Raw genomic sequence first — 17780 nt, forward strand, 5'->3', positions numbered from 1 at the left:
CAGTACACCCGTATTCTGTATATGATGAAGAGCTTTGCGAATGAAAATTCAAAATATCGTGTTTTCAATTCATATTGTTACCCTCAGTTGTAGATTCCTTCAACGGAAACATGTTATAATCAATCATGTTAACAGGACAATATATTGCAGATAATTTCGTGAAAGGACTTTAACAAACCTAAACAACAACAAAAAACTAACTTTAAACAAATTGAACAGTAGTATTTAGTTGGCTATTGCAACACAAAGCACTGACATTTACTAGATAATGTCTTAAACATGTTCCCCTGTTTAGCCAAACTGTTGAATCAAACTTTGAAACAGCAGGAGAGAAAGAGGAACAAGCATCAAGTTTTAGTACCAGAGCATGTGTGAGATGCAGTATATTTGCAGTTTTGCCCTCTAAAGTCATACCAGTGTAACACTGCATGGAAATTAAAGCCTGCTAAACTGCTTGAACTCAATTCAGCACCATGGACAGCAAAGTGGAACAATATCGATAGCCATTATAATTCATTAACATTAAGTATAAACCCAAAGTCTGATGGCAAATATTATTGCAACAGCATCCCCCACCAAACCCCCATGAGCCCAGCCACCCAGTGAGTTTGATTCATATGAAGAAGGATATGAAATTGAGTTACAAATACAAATAATTGAAGTCTAGACTCCGCCTACCTCAGGAGAGTCATCACAGTCTCCAAAGACGTCAGAAAAGTCAGTGGGGCTTTTCCTCAGAGTCTGGTCTACAGGCAGCGTGTTGTCATTGTAGGACGACACAAATTTAAAGTCACTTGTCCTGGATCCAGTTGTCATGTAGCCATCATAGTTGTAAGTGCTGCGTAAAGTTCCTGTGCCATCAACATCTGCATAATTAGGAGGCAGATAACCACTGGGGATTGCAACTGCTCCATCAAACAACAGTCTGGGCTTCCTCCTGCGACAGAACCTCACACCCATGACAATAATAATGAAGGTGAGGAAAAATGTGGACACTGACACCAGTGCAATGATCAGATAGGATGTCAGCTTTGAGTCTCTCTCATCATAAGAAATGTCCTTGAGTTCAGGCACTTCAGCCAAGTTATCAGAGATCAGTAAATACATGGAGCAGGTGGCAGAGAGAGGAGGCTGTCCGTTATCCTTCACTGCCACAATAAGGTTCTGTTTCATGCTGTCAGATTCAGAGATGTCCCGCTGGGTCCTGATCTCTCCACTGTGGAGACCAATAGTAAAAAGTCCAGGCTCAGTGGATTTGACTATGTGATAGGACAGCCAGGCGTTCTGTCCAGAGTCTGCGTCCACTGCTATCACTTTGGACACCAGAGAGCCTGCATGTGCAGCTTTAGGGACCAGTTCAGTCATGAAAGAGTTCCCCTCCGGGGTAGGGTACAGGATTTGAGGAGAGTTGTCGTTCACATCAGATATAAACACATTGACTGTCACGTTGCTGCTGAGAGGAGGAGACCCATTGTCTCTGGCCATCACATGGACTTTAAAACTCCTGAAGTGTTCATAGTCAAAAGCCCTCACAGCATGGATCACCCCTGTGTCTCCATTTACAGATACAAAGGAGGACACTGGGGCCCCGTTCACCTCACCAGGTAACAGAGAATAAACCACTGTCCCGTTCTGTCTCCAGTCTGGGTCTCGAGCAGCAACAGAACATAAAGTGGAGCCAGGTTTGTTGTTTTCAGTCACATATGCGCTGTAGGACTGCTCCTCAAACACAGGAGGGTTGTCATTGATGTCAGCTACAGTTAAGTGGACAGTTTTAGAGGAGGACAGAGGTGGAGAGCCCTCGTCAGTGGCAGTGATTGTAATGTTGTAATCAGACACTAGCTCACGGTCCAGCTGTTCTGTGGTCACTAGAGAATAATAGTTTTTTATGGACTGGACTAACTTGAAAGGGACACCAATCTGAAGGGAGCAGCGGACCTGTCTGTTGTTCTCTGAGTCTCTGTCCTGCACATTAATGATGCCCACCTCTGTACCAGGAGGGGTGTTTTCTGCTACAGAATCTGACAAGGATTTTAAACTGATCACAGGAGCATTATCATTCACATCAGTGACAGAAATTATTACTTTTCCATGAGTTGACTGACCCAGTCCATCTTTAGCTTTAACGCGTATTTCATACGAAGTTGTGACTTCAAAGTCAACATTGCCAATAACTTTAATCTCTCCAGTTTTTGCATTTATGCTAAATGTCCTTTTAACATCTTCAGTAACGTGTCCAAAATCATAACTCACATCACCATTGACTCCTTCATCTGCATCAGCTGCACTCACAGTAACCACTACAGTGTCTAGTGGGGAGTTTTCAGGCAGACTGGCTTTATACACGGCCTGGTTAAACACAGGGGCGTTATCATTAGCATCCAACACAGTGACGTGTATGGCTACTGTCCCTGTTCTCTGAGGAGAGCCGCCATCCAAAGCTGTCAAAACCAAATCAATTTCATCTTGTTTTTCTCGATCTAATTCTTTATCAAGCACCAGCTCTATGGTATTTCCTGTGATTAGTAAAACAAAATTATCATTCTTGTTCAGAGCATATTGTTGGACTGAATTTTGTCCCACATCCTCGTCATGCGCCTCCTCTATCAAAAAGCGCGCACCTCTGACTTTCAATTCACTGATTTCCAGATTAATGATATCTTCGTTAAAAGTGGGTGTATTGTCGTTTATATCTTGAATGTGCAAAGTAACTCGATGAAGCTCAAGAGGACTCTCCAGAACGAGCTCCCGTTTAACGACACACGACGCCCTTTCTCCACAAAGCTCCTCTCGGTCAATTCTATCGGCAACAATCAGGTTTCCGTTCTCCACGTTTATGTCAAAGTAACGCTTCTCCGTCTCCTCGGCCTCAATGCGGGCTTTCCTGTGGCTTAGTTCGCCGCTCTTCAGCCCCAAATCTTTCGCTATATTTCCAATAACCCATCCTCGTTTGGTTTCCTCCGGTAGGGAATAGCTGACGTCTCCGCATGCGGCCTGAATCCATATAAAAATAATCCAAATGGTACAGGTTTTCCTTGAAAACACCATCCTCCCGCTGATATTGAGCAGACGCGATAAAACAAGCAAAAATGATAAGCACGTTTTCTCAAGCGCAAGAGCGGAAAATGTAGCCTCTTATAGCTCCGTACGGAGTCTGACGACTCCATCCATAAACTGGCATGTTGCGCCACCGTGAGCTCAACAACGGAATCAGTAGAACAGGTCTGTTGAGAACTTCTAAAAGGCTGTCTTCCTTCGAATGCAAACAAATCTTATCAAATAACATGTTTAATGCTCAATTAAACACCAACAATGTTTTTTTTTTTCTTCCCTTTTTAAAAAAAAATAATAATAATTTGGGAGATATACTTTGGCTACTTTTATCCACTTATTGTTTGTTCATCATTTCATTGAAGTCTATGCTATACAGTGTATGCCATGATTTCTTCCATAGTAAGCAAAGGTCTGTTCCCCCCAAAAAAAATGTTTTAAAAATAACTAGTCAGGTTTGACGCGTGAATAGCTCAGTGTTCAGTTTGCTATAGACTCAGGTGAAGCAACTTCATCTGCCTAAACATCAAAGCAGGAAACCTCAGCTCACACCTATGAGAAGAAGACAGTTATCTATACTGTGCAAATAACATATTAGATTATTCAAAAGTCAAAACTTCAGAATATTGTACAAAAGAGGTAGAAATGTGTTTTGGCAAATATAAAGATTGTCACAAAATCAAAAGCATGGTGAGCATTTAAATTATACTTAAACAATCATCACAAATGCACATATTTCAGAACAATTCCTCAAATGGTTAGAGGCACACATAGCTACATTCACAGGCCACTTCTCCATATATTAAACCAGAAAAGCATGTTTTTGCACTTTAACTTGAAGTATCACGTGAAACAAACAAACACAACAAAAAAACACCTGGATATATGTACAGGTGGTTACATTTCTTTTCCGGATCACTCACTCACTCACTCACTCACTCACTCACTCACTCACTCACTCACTCACTCACTCACTCACTCACTCACTCACTCACTCACTCACTCACTCACTCACTCACTCACTCACAATAACTATGCGAGCACATAATGAAGAGGCCAAACACAAAGCAAAGAAATCAGAAAGTGAAAATACTTTCTGCATGAAAGAAAAGAACAATTTAAAACTAAACCAAGTCTGAACCAGGACCAGACAAAACAGGCTCTATATAAACCTGGTCTGCAGCAGATTTTTTTTTAGTGATCAGCTGGGATCCCAAAAACTAAATACCACTCTTTCATCACATTGGATTTCAAATATAAATATAAAACCCTGTAAATATGTTTAGTTTTCTTCACACTGCTGAGAAGGTGCTTGGCTGTAAGCTCTCCAGGACTCAGAGGCATGCTGGTCAGATCAAAGCTGACCCCTCTCACCCTGGACATGGACTATTCACCCCTCTCCCCTCAGGCAGGAGGTTACAGTCCATCCAGACCCATACCTCCCGCCACTTGAACAGTTTTTTCCCCTCCTCCATCATACTCATGCATAACAAGATCCAATAACGCTTTATCAGACTCATGGATGTAATCTGCTCTATTGCACTATATGGTATGTCCACACTTAGATCCGCTGCTATCACTCAATTGACCTACACATCTGTGAATACAATTGTCGTCATCTTATAATACTTTATTATCTTTTTTTTATATTCTTTATGCATGCCCTAAAAACCTTATAGTTTTAAAATTGTTATAGGTTATTTTTATCTAAATTCTGAGTTATATGTTTTATGTTGCACGCTTGTACGAAGAACAAATCCTAGTTTGTGAACCTGTTCTCAAACAATGGCATTAAATAATATTCTGAATTGTATTCTGATTTGGAGAATAGCTTTCCAACAAACAAAAACACACAAACAATTGTTCTATAAGCCCATTACCACCTTACACTACAAAGCTAAAAGCTGTACATTTGTGTAGAAGCATTTAAATCTGATGAAGTATGTATTTAAGCAAGAGTGTACTGTTTCACACTAATAAATCTTAATTTAAGTAGTTCTTAAATTGTTGTTCCGCAATGACAGACAGCGTGCCCAGCCTTGTTCTAAAGAGCTTTAAACACTGATTCTGTGTGTTGATGTCATGGTGGTATAGCATGTGTAGTGGAGTCAAATTGAGAAACGATGAAACAGAATAGATACTGTACTTTATGTTATTCAAAATGTGTTCATACCTCAGAACACTCTTCTAAATCTCCAAAGACGTCAGAAAAGTCAGTGGGGCTTTTCCTCAGAGTCTGGTCTACAGGCAGCGTGTTGTCATTGTAGGACGAGACAAATTTAAAGTCACTTGTCCTGGATCCAGTTGTCATGTAGCCATCATAGTTGTAAGTGCTGCGTAAAGTTCCTGTGCCGTCAACATCTGCATAATTCGGAGGCAGATAACCACTGGGGATTGCAACTGCTCCATCAAACAACAGTCTGGGCTTCCTCCTGCGACAGAACCTCACACCCATGACAATAATAATGAAGGTGAGGAAAAATGTGGACACTGACACCAGTGCAATGATCAGATAGGATGTCAGCTTTGAGTCCCTCTCATCATAAGAAATGTCCTTGAGTTCAGGCACTTCAGCCAAGTTATCAGAGATCAGTAAATACATGGAGCAGGTGGCAGAGAGAGGAGGCTGTCCATTATCCTTCACTTTCACAACAAGGTTCTGTTTCATGCTGTCAGATTCAGAGATGTCCCGCTGGGTCCTGATCTCTCCACTGTGGAGACCAATAGTAAAAAGTCCAGACTCAGTGGATTTGACTATGTGATAGGACAGCCAGGCGTTCTGTCCAGAGTCTGCGTCCACTGCTATCACTTTGGACACCAGAGAGCCTGCATGTGCAGCTTTAGGGACCAGTTCAGTCATGAAGGAGTTCCCCTCTGGGGTGGGGTACAGGATTTGAGGAGAGTTGTCGTTCACATCAGATATAAACACATTGACTGTCACGTTGCTGCTGAGTGGAGGAGACCCATTGTCTCTGGCCGTCACATGGACTTTAAAACTCCTGAAGTTTTCATAATCAAAAGCCCTCACAGCATGGATCACCCCTGTGTCTCCATTTACAGATACATAGGAGGACACTGGGGCCCCGTTCACCTCACCGGGTAACAGAGAATAAACCACTGTCCCGTTCTGTCTCCAGTCTGGGTCTCGAGCAGCAACAGAACATAAAGTGGAGCCAGGTTTGTTGTTTTCAGTCACATATGCGCTGTAGGACTGCTCCTCAAACACAGGAGGGTTGTCATTGATGTCAGCTACAGTTAAGTGGACAGTTTTAGAGGAGGACAGAGGTGGAGAGCCCTCGTCAGTGGCAGTGATTGTAATGTTGTAATCAGACACTAGCTCACGGTCCAGCTGTTCTGTGGTCACTAGAGAATAATAGTTTTTAATGGAAGGGACTAACTTGAAAGGGACACCAGTCTGAAGGGAGCAGCGGACCTGTCTGTTGTTCTCTGAGTCTCTGTCCTGCACATTAATGATGCCCACCTCTGTACCAGGTGACACATTCTCTGGGATCTGATTGGTCAATGAATTTAAGTTAATGACAGGAGCATTGTCGTTAACATCAGTAATGTCTATTATTAACGTAGTATATGAGACCAGCCCTAAGCCATCTTTGGCACTAATTTGCATTTCATAGGAAGATGTTTTTTCATAATCAATATCACCAGAGACAGTCACCTCTCCTGTTTTAGGATTAACCAAAAAGGCATTACTGATTTCATCAGATAAGTGGTCAAATTCATACATAATATCGCTGTTCAGGCCCTCGTCAGCATCAGTCGCAGTCACTGTAATAACCAGTGTATCTGGAGGAGAGTTTTCTGGGAGACTCGCTTTATACACAGTCTGACTAAACACTGGCGCATTATCATTAGCATCAAGAACAGTGACTTGGATGACTACTGTGCCTGATCTCTGAGGAGAGCCGCCATCAAACGCAGTCAGCACAAGAATGAGTTCTTTACTACTTTCTCTGTCTAGTTCTTTGTCTAAAACTAACTCGCAGTATTTCCGCCTGGCAGAGTTTGAATTAACATTCAGCTTAAAATGGTCGTTTTGTTGAAGGGTGTAGCCCTGAACAGCGTTTTCTCCTATGTCTCCGTCATGCGCTTCACCAACAACAAACCTGGCGCCCTTAACAGCTGATTCTCTTATTTCAAGTTTAACTGAATCCTCCTTAAATTGTGGCGCGTTGTCATTTATGTCTTGGACGCGGATACTAAAGCGATGCAGCTCTAAAGGGTTTTCCAGCACGAGCTCCTGTTTCAGAATACATGAAGTCTTCTTCGCACAAAGGCCCTCTCTGTCAATCCTCTCCTGAACAACCAGCTCTCCCGTGTTGAGGTTCAAACTGCAGTACTGGACGCTGTTGTCCTCAGAGACAACGCGCGCCCTGCGAGCAGACAATCTGCCCAAATCAAGTCCGATGTCCTTCGCGATTTTTCCGATCACGGATCCACGTTTCATCTCCTCTGAAATGGAGTAGGTCACGTCAGCACTGATGGGCGGCAAAGCCACAAGAATAATCCCAAAGGCGCATAATATGACATATCCACGATTGGCCATTTTGCATTCGCTGATGCAGATGCTATATATAAAAAAAAAAAATCAGAAAACCCCGACTGTTCAGAGGAATATTCACTGAAAGCTAGAACCCTCGTGCATCCGCAAAACAGGAATACAACGACTGACAAACAAGGGAGGAGAATTTACGCGCTGCGCGGTTCACTGGTGAATACTGACACCAAGAGTTGGTTTGAATGAACAGCAAGTCTCTGCCTTTAAATGTATTAATGTTTTTTTACTTTTTAAATTCTTAGAATTAGTAACGCTAATATTAGGCTCATACAAAAGGAAAACATTGAAGGTGGATTAAATCACATTTTCCTCAAAAGTTTTTTGCTGTCAAGAGACATTCTTTCTTGATGGAATAATCTCTTTTGTATTATATTTTTCCTTTTTTTTAAAAATATTGTTCTAACTTTGTTTTGTTATAATAATACTAATACTAATACTAATACTAATACTAATACTACTACTACTACTACTACTACTACTAATAATAATAATAATAATAATAATAATAATAACATCCCAAATTCTCTAGTTTGCCAGACAGGTTGGTTTCCGCCAGTGAGGACAATATAAAAAAGCAAATATAGATGTATTCTCATTATTCAAATGTGTGCGTTCCAAAATAAAAAAGAAAGCGAGTTTTACACCATGATTACGAATTTAAAACTCAAAGTTACTCGTTTTATTGACAAACAATTAACAGCCTGGTGCAATTTAGCAAAGCATTACCTGCAATTTGTATTGCGAGTTATGTAAGCAATGGCTATACAATCTTTCTAAAGTTACCATTTGGCACAACATTGTGTCTCTAGCCTCCTTTCCAAATGGTCATATGTTTAAGCCATAAAGCATTGTGCGTTCTGTGAAAGACGCACTTGCATCTCCATTTGTGAAAACAACGGACAAAACTGTACATATGTCACGCCCCTTCAGCGTTCAGTGGAGCATGAAACAGAAAGTTTGAACAGAGCAGTGCAGATGCTCGCTGTCTCTTTTTTCCTGAAGCGCCTCGTTGAATTGTCTTTGCGACTGCTCACCTGCAAATGGGCACAGAACATCAGCATTCATCCCTCTCGCCTTGAGTGTAATTTATAAAACTAGTCTATGTTATTCCTGGCAAAGTTAACCATTTTAACTCAGATATGTTACACGTGTATTCCCTCTTACCACCAGAGGTCGTTTAAGGGAGTTATGACACTCGTGCTTTCTCCTTGCGTCAGAGGTCGTAGTTCAATGAGTGAAAAACGCAACTCCTTACGCACGTTAAATATGTGATATTCGACACGTCTTCAATGATTTCACATACACAGCCACAAACTGTTGGATGCCCTGTGCTCTCAAATTGGTGATTTATCTGTGGCGCTGTTGAAAAAAAATAAATCAAATGAAACGTTTCCAAACAGCAGACAATCACCAAGGCAAGGCAATGCATGTTTATTTATCCCACGCATTTCGTACACAAGACAACTCAATGCGCCTATAGAACCAGGCTTTGCTGAATAACTTTGAAGGATCAGAATGATAATAGTCAATGAATTCAATATTTCAACTTGAAATATAAAAGAGGAAAAAACAAAACCGTAAACTATCACAGTGAAATTAAGCTAATAAAATATGCAATAGGTGAATCCTCCAGCCAGGTGATTCTGACCATCAGCCTGGCTCCACATCATGGATATGGGTCCCCGGGCGCGGCACTGCCGTCGACCACTGCTCCTTACAGGTTGCCCTAGCGGCATCAAAGGACGGGTTAAATGCAGAGGACAAATTTCCCTACGGGAACAATAAAGTATGCAAACAATACAAACAAACAAACAAACAAACAAACAAACAAACAAACAAACAAACAAACAAACAAACAAACAAACAAACAAACACATTGAACATGTCATGTTTAGCTGGCATGTTTCCAGCTAAATCCATGGAACAAATGTCAGACAAAGGCCATCACCAAGGTCAAATTGAAATGCCATATTAACACCAAAACAAAAATAATTCTAATGCCACATGCAACAAACAAAACAAAACAATGAATTAAAAATTCCTAACAGTTGTATCCATTCCATTAAGTATAGGAATTGTGAAAACAATTTGACATTTAAAAGCAAATTTGATATATTTTTATATATATATATATATATATATATATATATATATATATATATATATATATATATATATATATATATATATATATATATATATATATATATATATATATATATATATATATATATATATATATATATATATATATATATTTGTTTGAGCGACATTTTGTGCAAAACTCTGAGCAAAACCTTACAACCAAACAGCAACCATTTTGACTGAAAAAACACATTAACTCATAGAAACTGCTCACACAGCAATTCAGTACCATGGACAGCACGATTATAACATCTTCAGAAAAGTAAAAGGAGATATTTCAATAAAGAAAGTCTGATCAAGCCCTGAATTTGGCTAACTGTACGGTAAAAGATATATGAGAGAGAGAAAACACAGTACTTTAAGTCATATGGCAAAAGGGTTGAGAGGTACTGGGAATGAGTATAGAAAGTAGTGTATGAAATATGTTTTTCTTTAAAAATGTACATGTCCTCCTACCTCAGGGGGAGAGTCATCACAGTCACCAAAGATGTCAGAAAAGTCAGTAGGGCTTTTCCTCAGAGTCTGGTCTACAGGCAGCGTGTTGTCATTGTAGGATGAGACAAATTTAAAGTCACTTGTCCTGGATCCAGTTGTCATGTAGCCATCATAGTTGTAAGTGCTGCGTAAAGTTCCTGTGCCATCAACATCTGCATAATTAGGAGGCAGATAACCACTGGGGATTGCAACTGCTCCATCAAACAACAGTCTGGGCTTCCTCCTGCGACAGAACCTCACACCCATGACAATGATAATGAAGGTGAGGAAAAATGTGGACACTGACACCAGTGCAATGATCAGATAGGATGTCAGCTTTGAGTCTCTCTCATCATAAGAAATGTCCTTGAGTTCAGGCACTTCAGCCAAGTTATCAGAGATCAGTAAATACATGGAGCAGGTGGCAGAGAGAGGAGGCTGTCCGTTATCCTTCACTGCCACAATAAGGTTCTGTTTCATGCTGTCAGATTCAGAGATGTCCCGCTGGGCCCTGATCTCCCCACTGTGGAGACCAATAGTAAAAAGTCCAGACTCAGTGGATTTGACTATGTGATAGGACAGCCAGGCGTTCTGTCCAGAGTCTGCATCCACTGCTATCACTTTGGACACCAGAGCGCCTGCATGTGCAGCTTTAGGGACCAGTTCAGTCATGAAGGAGTTCCCCTCCGGGGTAGGGTACAGGATTTGAGGAGAGTTGTCGTTCACATCAGATATAAACACATTGACTGTCACGTTGCTGCTGAGTGGAGGAGACCCATTGTCTCTGGCCATCACATGGACTTTAAAACTCCTGAAGTGTTCATAATCAAAAGCCCTCACAGCATGGATCACCCCTGTGTCTCCATTTACAGATACATAGGAGGACACTGGGGCCCCGTTCACCTCACCAGGTAACAGAGAATAAACCACTGTCCCGTTCTGTCTCCAGTCTGGGTCTCGAGCAGCAACAGAACATAAAGTGGAGCCAGGTTTGTTGTTTTCAGTCACATATGCGCTGTAGGACTGCTCCTCAAACACAGGAGGGTTGTCATTGATGTCAGCTACAGTTAAGTGGACAGTTTTAGAGGAGGACAGAGGTGGAGAGCCCTCGTCAGTGGCAGTGATTGTAATGTTGTAATCAGACACTAGCTCACGGTCCAGCTGTTCTGTCGTCACCAGAGAATAATAGTTTTTAATAGAAGGGACTAACTTGAAAGGGATGCCAGTCTGAACGGAGCAGCGGACCTGTCTGTTGTTCTCTGAGTCTCTGTCCTGCACATTAATGATGCCCACCTCTGTACCAGGAGGGGTGTTTTCTGCTACAGAATCTGACAAGGATTTTAAATTGACAACAGGAGCATTATCATTCACATCAGTGACAGATACATCCACCAAAGCATAGGATGAAAGACCCAATCCATCTTTTGCTTTCACTCGTATTTCAAATGAATTAGTGGCTTCAAAGTCAACATTGCCAAAAACTCTAATCTCTCCAGTTTTTGCATTTATACTAAATATCCTTTTAACGTCTTCAGTAACGTGTCCAAAATCATAACTCACATCACCATTGACTCCTTCATCTGCATCAGCTGCACTCACAGTAACCACTACAGTGTCTAGTGGGGAGTTTTCAGGCAGACTGGCTTTATACACGGCCTGGTTAAACACAGGGGCGTTATCATTAGCATCCAACACAGTGACGTGTATGGCTACTGTCCCTGTTCTCTGAGGAGAGCCGCCATCCAAAGCTGTCAAAACCAAATCAATTTCATCTTGTGTTTCACGATCTAATTCTTTATCAAGCACCAGCTCTATGGTATTTCCTGTGATCACTAAAACAAAATTATCATTCTTATTAAGACTGTATTGTTGGACTGAATTTTGCCCCACATCCGCATCATGCGCCTCCTCTATCACAAAACGAGCACCTCTGTCGGCAGACTCACTTATTTCAAGCAAAACTGTTTCTCCAGTAAATCGTGGTGAATTATCATTAATATCTTGTATGTGTAAGCTAACACGATGAAGCTCCAGCGGATTCTCCAAAACCAAATCTTGCTTTAAGACGCACGACGCTCTTTTCGCACAAAGCCCCTCTCGGTCAATCCTCGCGGCGACAAACAGCTCTCCATTCCTCGGGTTCAGATCACAGTATCGCTCATCTGTGCCCTCTGTGTCAATGCGGGCTTTTCTCTTGCTCAATGCGCCTCTTTCCAGACCCAGATCCTTCGCAATATTCCCAATCACCGATCCCGTTTTCATCTCCTCTTGAAGCGTGTAGCTCACGTCTCCATGAGCCAAATCCAGCCAAAATAGGCACAAGTACAATCCGATTTGCGGAAACATTTTAAACTCCAGCACAGAGTCTCAATTATAGCATTGTAGTAACACGAAAACAGTATCAAAGATGTGTGCTGTCCTTTCTTGAGTGTCCGGGCTGTCGTTCACGTCATGGAACTGTACATAACGCCCGTGCGCACAAAGAAACTGGCTTTGGTTGGTAGAGAGCGACACCAAGAGGGAAACAAAAGTGAGACTCAAGCCAAATAATCCATATGTTCGTTCTCGTCCTGTATGAACTTGTATATATTTTAGTAGAAGGCTCAACACAATTTGGCCTCTTGAGCTAACAGCCTTACACCAAAAACAAGCTTCAAAACATCATTTCCCTGGGCCTAATGCACGCGCCATGTGCTTTACACTGACAAGCTTGGGCATGAGACGGACAGCGAGAGACAAAACCAAAATAGTCACAAAAGTAAGCGTCATGATATTTCAGGATAATTTGACTCAAGCGGACGAAAGAAGTGACCTGAAATAATCAATCAAGTAATAGGAAATAATACTATATATGCGGTGAAAATTCGACTTGAATATTACTGTTAGAATAAAATGTTTCACAGCTCATTTTAATGATATAAATTGGATTCATGTTTTGTTTGTTTTTTTGTATTAGTAACACGACTAAGGAAAATAAATAAAACATTAAAAAACTTTTTTTTTTCCAAAGAAAAAAATGTTATTCATTAAACTTCGATCCCGTTGTATGTGTGTTTTTCTTAATATATATTCAATTATTATTTATTTGGTCAGGACAGTGCATGATTGTAGCCTTGGGTTGATTTCCAAAAACACTCCCATTACTACTGGCCTATTGTACATGTTTTTCGTGTTAGGGGTGACCCACGCAGACACGGGGAGAGCAAGCACATTCCACACAGAAACGCCCCGCCCGGGGATCGAACCGAAGACCTTCTTGCTCTAACGCACGAGAGCTAACCGCTGCGCTATTGAACCATAACCTTCTCCGCTAATAGATGTTCTTAAGGTGGAAAAAGTAACCAAATATTTTATCCAAATACTAGAACTGAAACTTCAAAATAATATTGCTCAAGCAGAGGTAAAAAATACAGTATGCTACTTCATTAAGTACAGTCACTTAAAACGGTACACAATGACACAAGTAAATGAGTACTACCCGACTCAGATGCCTTGTATTGATTGACACTTTACTGACAATTTTTCGTTTACATTTCTCCACAAGCAATTTTAAATGTTGAACTGAAAGCCTCTGTTTGTAAGGAACAGTGTTATTGAAACATTCGAGGTCCCGAAATATAACAGACTTTCCAAAACCAGTTTAATGAATGGATATGTAACTCTCACCAAGTGTCTCAATAAAAGTACTTTAATGTGCTTATATATGCAGATCATATATTTTATGGTAAACTCTAAATTAAATTAAATGTATGAATAACTAAATTAAATCAATCAATATAGTAATGAACATATTACTACACCAAGAGGCAATCGAAAAACAATCCTATGCAACAAACAGGGTCAGCAATTGTCACATCCATGGCAATTCAAACCTATCACAACATATAGAAGAAGAAGACACTACAAAATGCACACACTATAACAAATTCACACAATCTAACAATAGTTTAAGTCACCACTGTGCACAACAAAATCTAAAATGTTACAGGGAAGAACAACAGCATTTCCTTCAAGGCGTCAGAAAAACAAGCCAACAAAGACCTGAACAAAAACTGATTATTTTTTGCTTCTAAATGTCAAAGATAATTCTTATTCACACAGCTTTAATTAAACTTTAGAAATTGATTTACCCCTTTCAGAAAATGAATGATGCAAATCAAATGAAATAAATTAAAACATTTGTGAAATGTGAATACAGAAGATGAATTGGATGCTTCAGATTTGAGCAAACTAAGAAAAAAAAAAAAATAGATCATACCTCAGGAGAGTCATCACAGTCTCCAAAGACGTCAGAAAAGTCAGTGGGGCTTTTCCTCAGAGTCTGGTCTACAGGAAGCGTGTTGTCATTGTAGGACGAGACAAATTTAAAGTCACTTGTCCTGGATCCAGTTGTCATGTAGCCATCATAGTTGTAAGTACTGCGTAAAGTTCCTGTGCCGTCAACATCTGCATAGTTAGGAGGCAGATAACCACTGGGGATTGCAACTGCTCCATCAAACAACAGTCTGGGCTTCCTCCTGCGACAGAACCTCACACCCATGACAATAATAATGAAGGTGAGGAAAAATGTGGACACTGACACCAGTGCAATGATCAGATAGGATGTCAGCTTTGAGTCTCTCTCATCATAAGAAATGTCCTTGAGTTCAGGCACTTCAGCCAAGTTATCAGAGATCAGTAAATACATGGAGCAGGTGGCAGAGAGAGGAGGCTGTCCATTATCCTTCACTGTCACAATAAGGTTCTGTTTCATGCTGTCAGATTCAGAGATGTCCCGCTGGGTCCTGATCTCTCCACTGTGGAGACCAATAGTAAAAAGTCCAGACTCAGTGGATTTGACTATGTGATAGGACAGCCAGGCGTTCTGTCCAGAGTCTGCGTCCACTGCTATCACTTTGGACACCAGAGAGCCTGCATGTGCAGCTTTAGGGACCAGTTCAGTCATGAAGGAGTTCCCCTCCGGGGTGGGGTACAGGATTTGGGGAGAGTTGTCGTTCACGTCAGAAATAAACACATTGACTGTCACGTTGCTGCTGAGTGGAGGAGACCCATTGTCTCTGGCCATCACATGGACTTTAAAACTCCTGAAGTTTTCATAATCAAAAGCTCTCACAGCATGGATCACCCCTGTGTCTCCATTTACAGATACATAGGAGGACACTGGGGCCCCGTTCACCTCACCAGGTAACAGAGAATAAACCACTGTCCCGTTCTGTCTCCAGTCTGGGTCTCGAGCAGCAACAGAACATAAAGTGGAGCCAGGTTTGTTGTTTTCAGTCACATATGCGCTGTAGGACTGCTCCTCAAACACAGGAGGGTTGTCATTGATGTCAGCTACAGTTAAGTGGACAGTTTTAGAGGAGGACAGAGGTGGAGAGCCCTCGTCAGTGGCAGTGATTGTAATGTTGTAATCAGACACTAGCTCACGGTCCAGCTGTTCTGTGGTCACGAGAGAATAATAGTTTTTAATGGAAGGGACTAACTTGAAAGGGACACCAGTCTGAAGGGAGCAGCGGACCTGTCTGTTGTTCTCTGAGTCTTTGTCCTGCACATTAATGATGCCCACCTCTGTACCAGGTGACACATTCTCTGGGATCTGATTGGTCAGAGACTTTAGATAAATCACAGGAGGATTGTCGTTCACATCGGCAATTTCTATTATTAACGTTGCAAGTGATCCCAGTCCAAGCCCATCTTTTGCACTGATTTGAATTTCATAGGAAGACTCTTTTTCATAATCAATTAAGTCTGCAACTCTAACCTCACCTGATGTAGGGTTTAAAGTAAATATTCTATGGTCATCCGATGGATCGTCAAAACTGTATGTGATTTCACTGTTAATTCCCTCGTCAGCATCAGTAGCAGTCACTGTAATAACCAATGTATCTGGAGGAGAGTTTTCTGGAAGACTCGCTTTATACACAATCTGACTAAACACTGGCGCATTATCATTAGCATCAAGAACAGTGACTTGGATGACTACTGTGCCTGATCTCTGAGGAGAGCCGCCATCAAACGCAGTCAGCACCAGACTGAGTTCTTTACTATTCTCTCTGTCTAGTTCTTTGTCCAAAACTAATTCACTATACTTTCGCCCGTTAGACTTTGTTTTTACATCTAAGGCAAAATTATCATTCTTCTGCAGAGTGTAACCCTGAACACCATTTTCCCCAATGTCTCCATCGTAAGCTTCATCCAGAAGAAAACGAGCGCCTTTTACAGCTGATTCTTGAATTTCAAGTTTAATTGAATCCTCCTTAAACTGTGGCGCGTTGTCATTTATGTCTTGGACGCGGATAGTAAAGCGATGGAGCTCTAAAGGGTTTTCCAGCACGAGCTCCTGTTTCAGAATACATGAAGTCTTCTTCGCACAAAGGCCCTCTCTGTCAATCCTCTCCCGAACAACCAGCTCTCCCGTGTTGAGGTTCACACTGCAGTACTGGACGCTGTTGTCCTCGGAGTCAACGCGCGCCCTGCGAGCAGACAATCTGCCCACATCAAGTCCAATATCCTTTGCGATATTTCCGATCACGGATCCACGTTTCATCTCTTCTGGAATGGAGTAGGTCTGGTCTGCACTGATGCGCTGAAAAGGCAAAAGAATAATCCCAAAGGCGCATAATAGGACATATCCGCAGTTGGCCATTTTGCATGGAATGGTGAGAGATGCACTGTTAGCTAAACTAACAGTTTAGCTAAACTAACAGTGCAGGGAAATGTTCACTGAAATCTGTAACCCTCGCGCATCCGCAAAACAGAATTACAACGACTGACAAAGAAGGGAGGAGAATTTACCCGCGGTGCGGTTCATTGGTCAATGCTGACACCAAGAGTTGATTTGAAGGCACAGCAAGCCTGTCCTCTTAAATTTTTCATTTTTGTCTTTCTTTTTTGTATTGCGAGGATTCAAATCATAAACATTATCCAAAAGTAAAATATACATTGTCAAGAAACAGACATTCTTTCCTGATGGATTTACCTCTTTTATACGTTTTTATTTTCTATAATAATAATCATAATCATAATCATAATCATAATCATAATCATAATCATAATCATAATAATCTTTACACTTTGCCAAAAAGAGTCTGGTCCCGCCAGTGAAAAAAAACATCCAAAACATTTATTTTTATACTCTCATTTATAGGTTTAAAAAACAAATGTGTGAGTTTAAAGATCGAAAAGAAACGTACATTTTTTTCTTAATCATGCTTACGACTTTAAAACTCAAAATTATGAGTTTCATTTCCAAAGATTTTGCAGCCATGGTGCTATTTAGTAAAGCATAATTACGAGTTATGTAAGCGATGGCTGAACAAAGTCTTTACTCTCTGAATTCATGCTTTGATCGAAAATTTAGAGAACTGTTTGACACACCGACATTGTATCTTTGTGGTCTCCTACATCATCGTTTCCCATATCATATTCCTGCCATAGAGCATTGTGCATTTGTGAGAACCACAGACATAACTTTTATTATGTCACGTCCCTGTCATTCGGTGAACGTGTGCGTTCATAGCAGCTTGAGGTGCCA

General features: G+C 41.0%; 4 protein-coding genes across 7 annotated transcripts in view; all 4 read right to left on the minus strand.

Moving 5' to 3' along the window:
• Positions 1-12653, minus strand: part of LOC306963728 (protocadherin gamma-C5-like) — a 237339-nt gene extending 224686 nt beyond the window's left edge. For 2 of the 4 annotated variants that reach the window (XM_079557393.1, XM_079557385.1), the window contains exon 1: positions 679-3063. In XM_079557393.1, coding sequence (XP_079413519.1) covers positions 679-3048 — 2370 coding nt within the window. In that variant the 5' untranslated portion in view covers positions 3049-3063. Of the gene's footprint in view, positions 1-678; positions 3064-10228 lie in introns of those variants that run through there. The other 2 variants (XM_079557388.1, XM_079557396.1) reach the window with 2 other exon arrangements.
• Positions 1-16909, minus strand: part of LOC306963747 (protocadherin beta-16-like) — a 199545-nt gene extending 182636 nt beyond the window's left edge. The window contains exon 1 of the mRNA XM_079557441.1: positions 14505-16909. Coding sequence (XP_079413567.1) covers positions 14505-16892 — 2388 coding nt within the window. The 5' untranslated portion in view covers positions 16893-16909. The remainder of the gene's footprint in view (positions 1-14504) is intronic.
• The window catches only part of LOC306963757 (protocadherin gamma-A11-like), a 91492-nt gene that overhangs the window by 50331 nt on the left and 23381 nt on the right, over positions 1-17780 (minus strand). The window lies entirely within an intron of this gene.
• Positions 5217-7631, minus strand: LOC306963755 (protocadherin gamma-A4-like). Its single transcript, XM_079557449.1, has one exon. It carries the CDS (start codon positions 7613-7615, stop codon positions 5219-5221), a length of 2397 nt encoding a protein of 798 aa, XP_079413575.1. The 5' UTR covers positions 7616-7631; the 3' UTR covers positions 5217-5218.

This window comes from Gobius niger (genome assembly GCF_951799975.1).
Source record: "Gobius niger genome assembly, chromosome: 5".
Classification (NCBI taxonomy): domain Eukaryota; kingdom Metazoa; phylum Chordata; class Actinopteri; order Gobiiformes; family Gobiidae; genus Gobius; species Gobius niger.

What these genes read in the sequence shown, in the direction of transcription:
- LOC306963755 (XM_079557449.1), bottom strand. Translation starts at nt 7,615, where the DNA reads ATGGCCAATCGTGGATATGTCATATTATGCGCCTTTGGGATTATTCTT.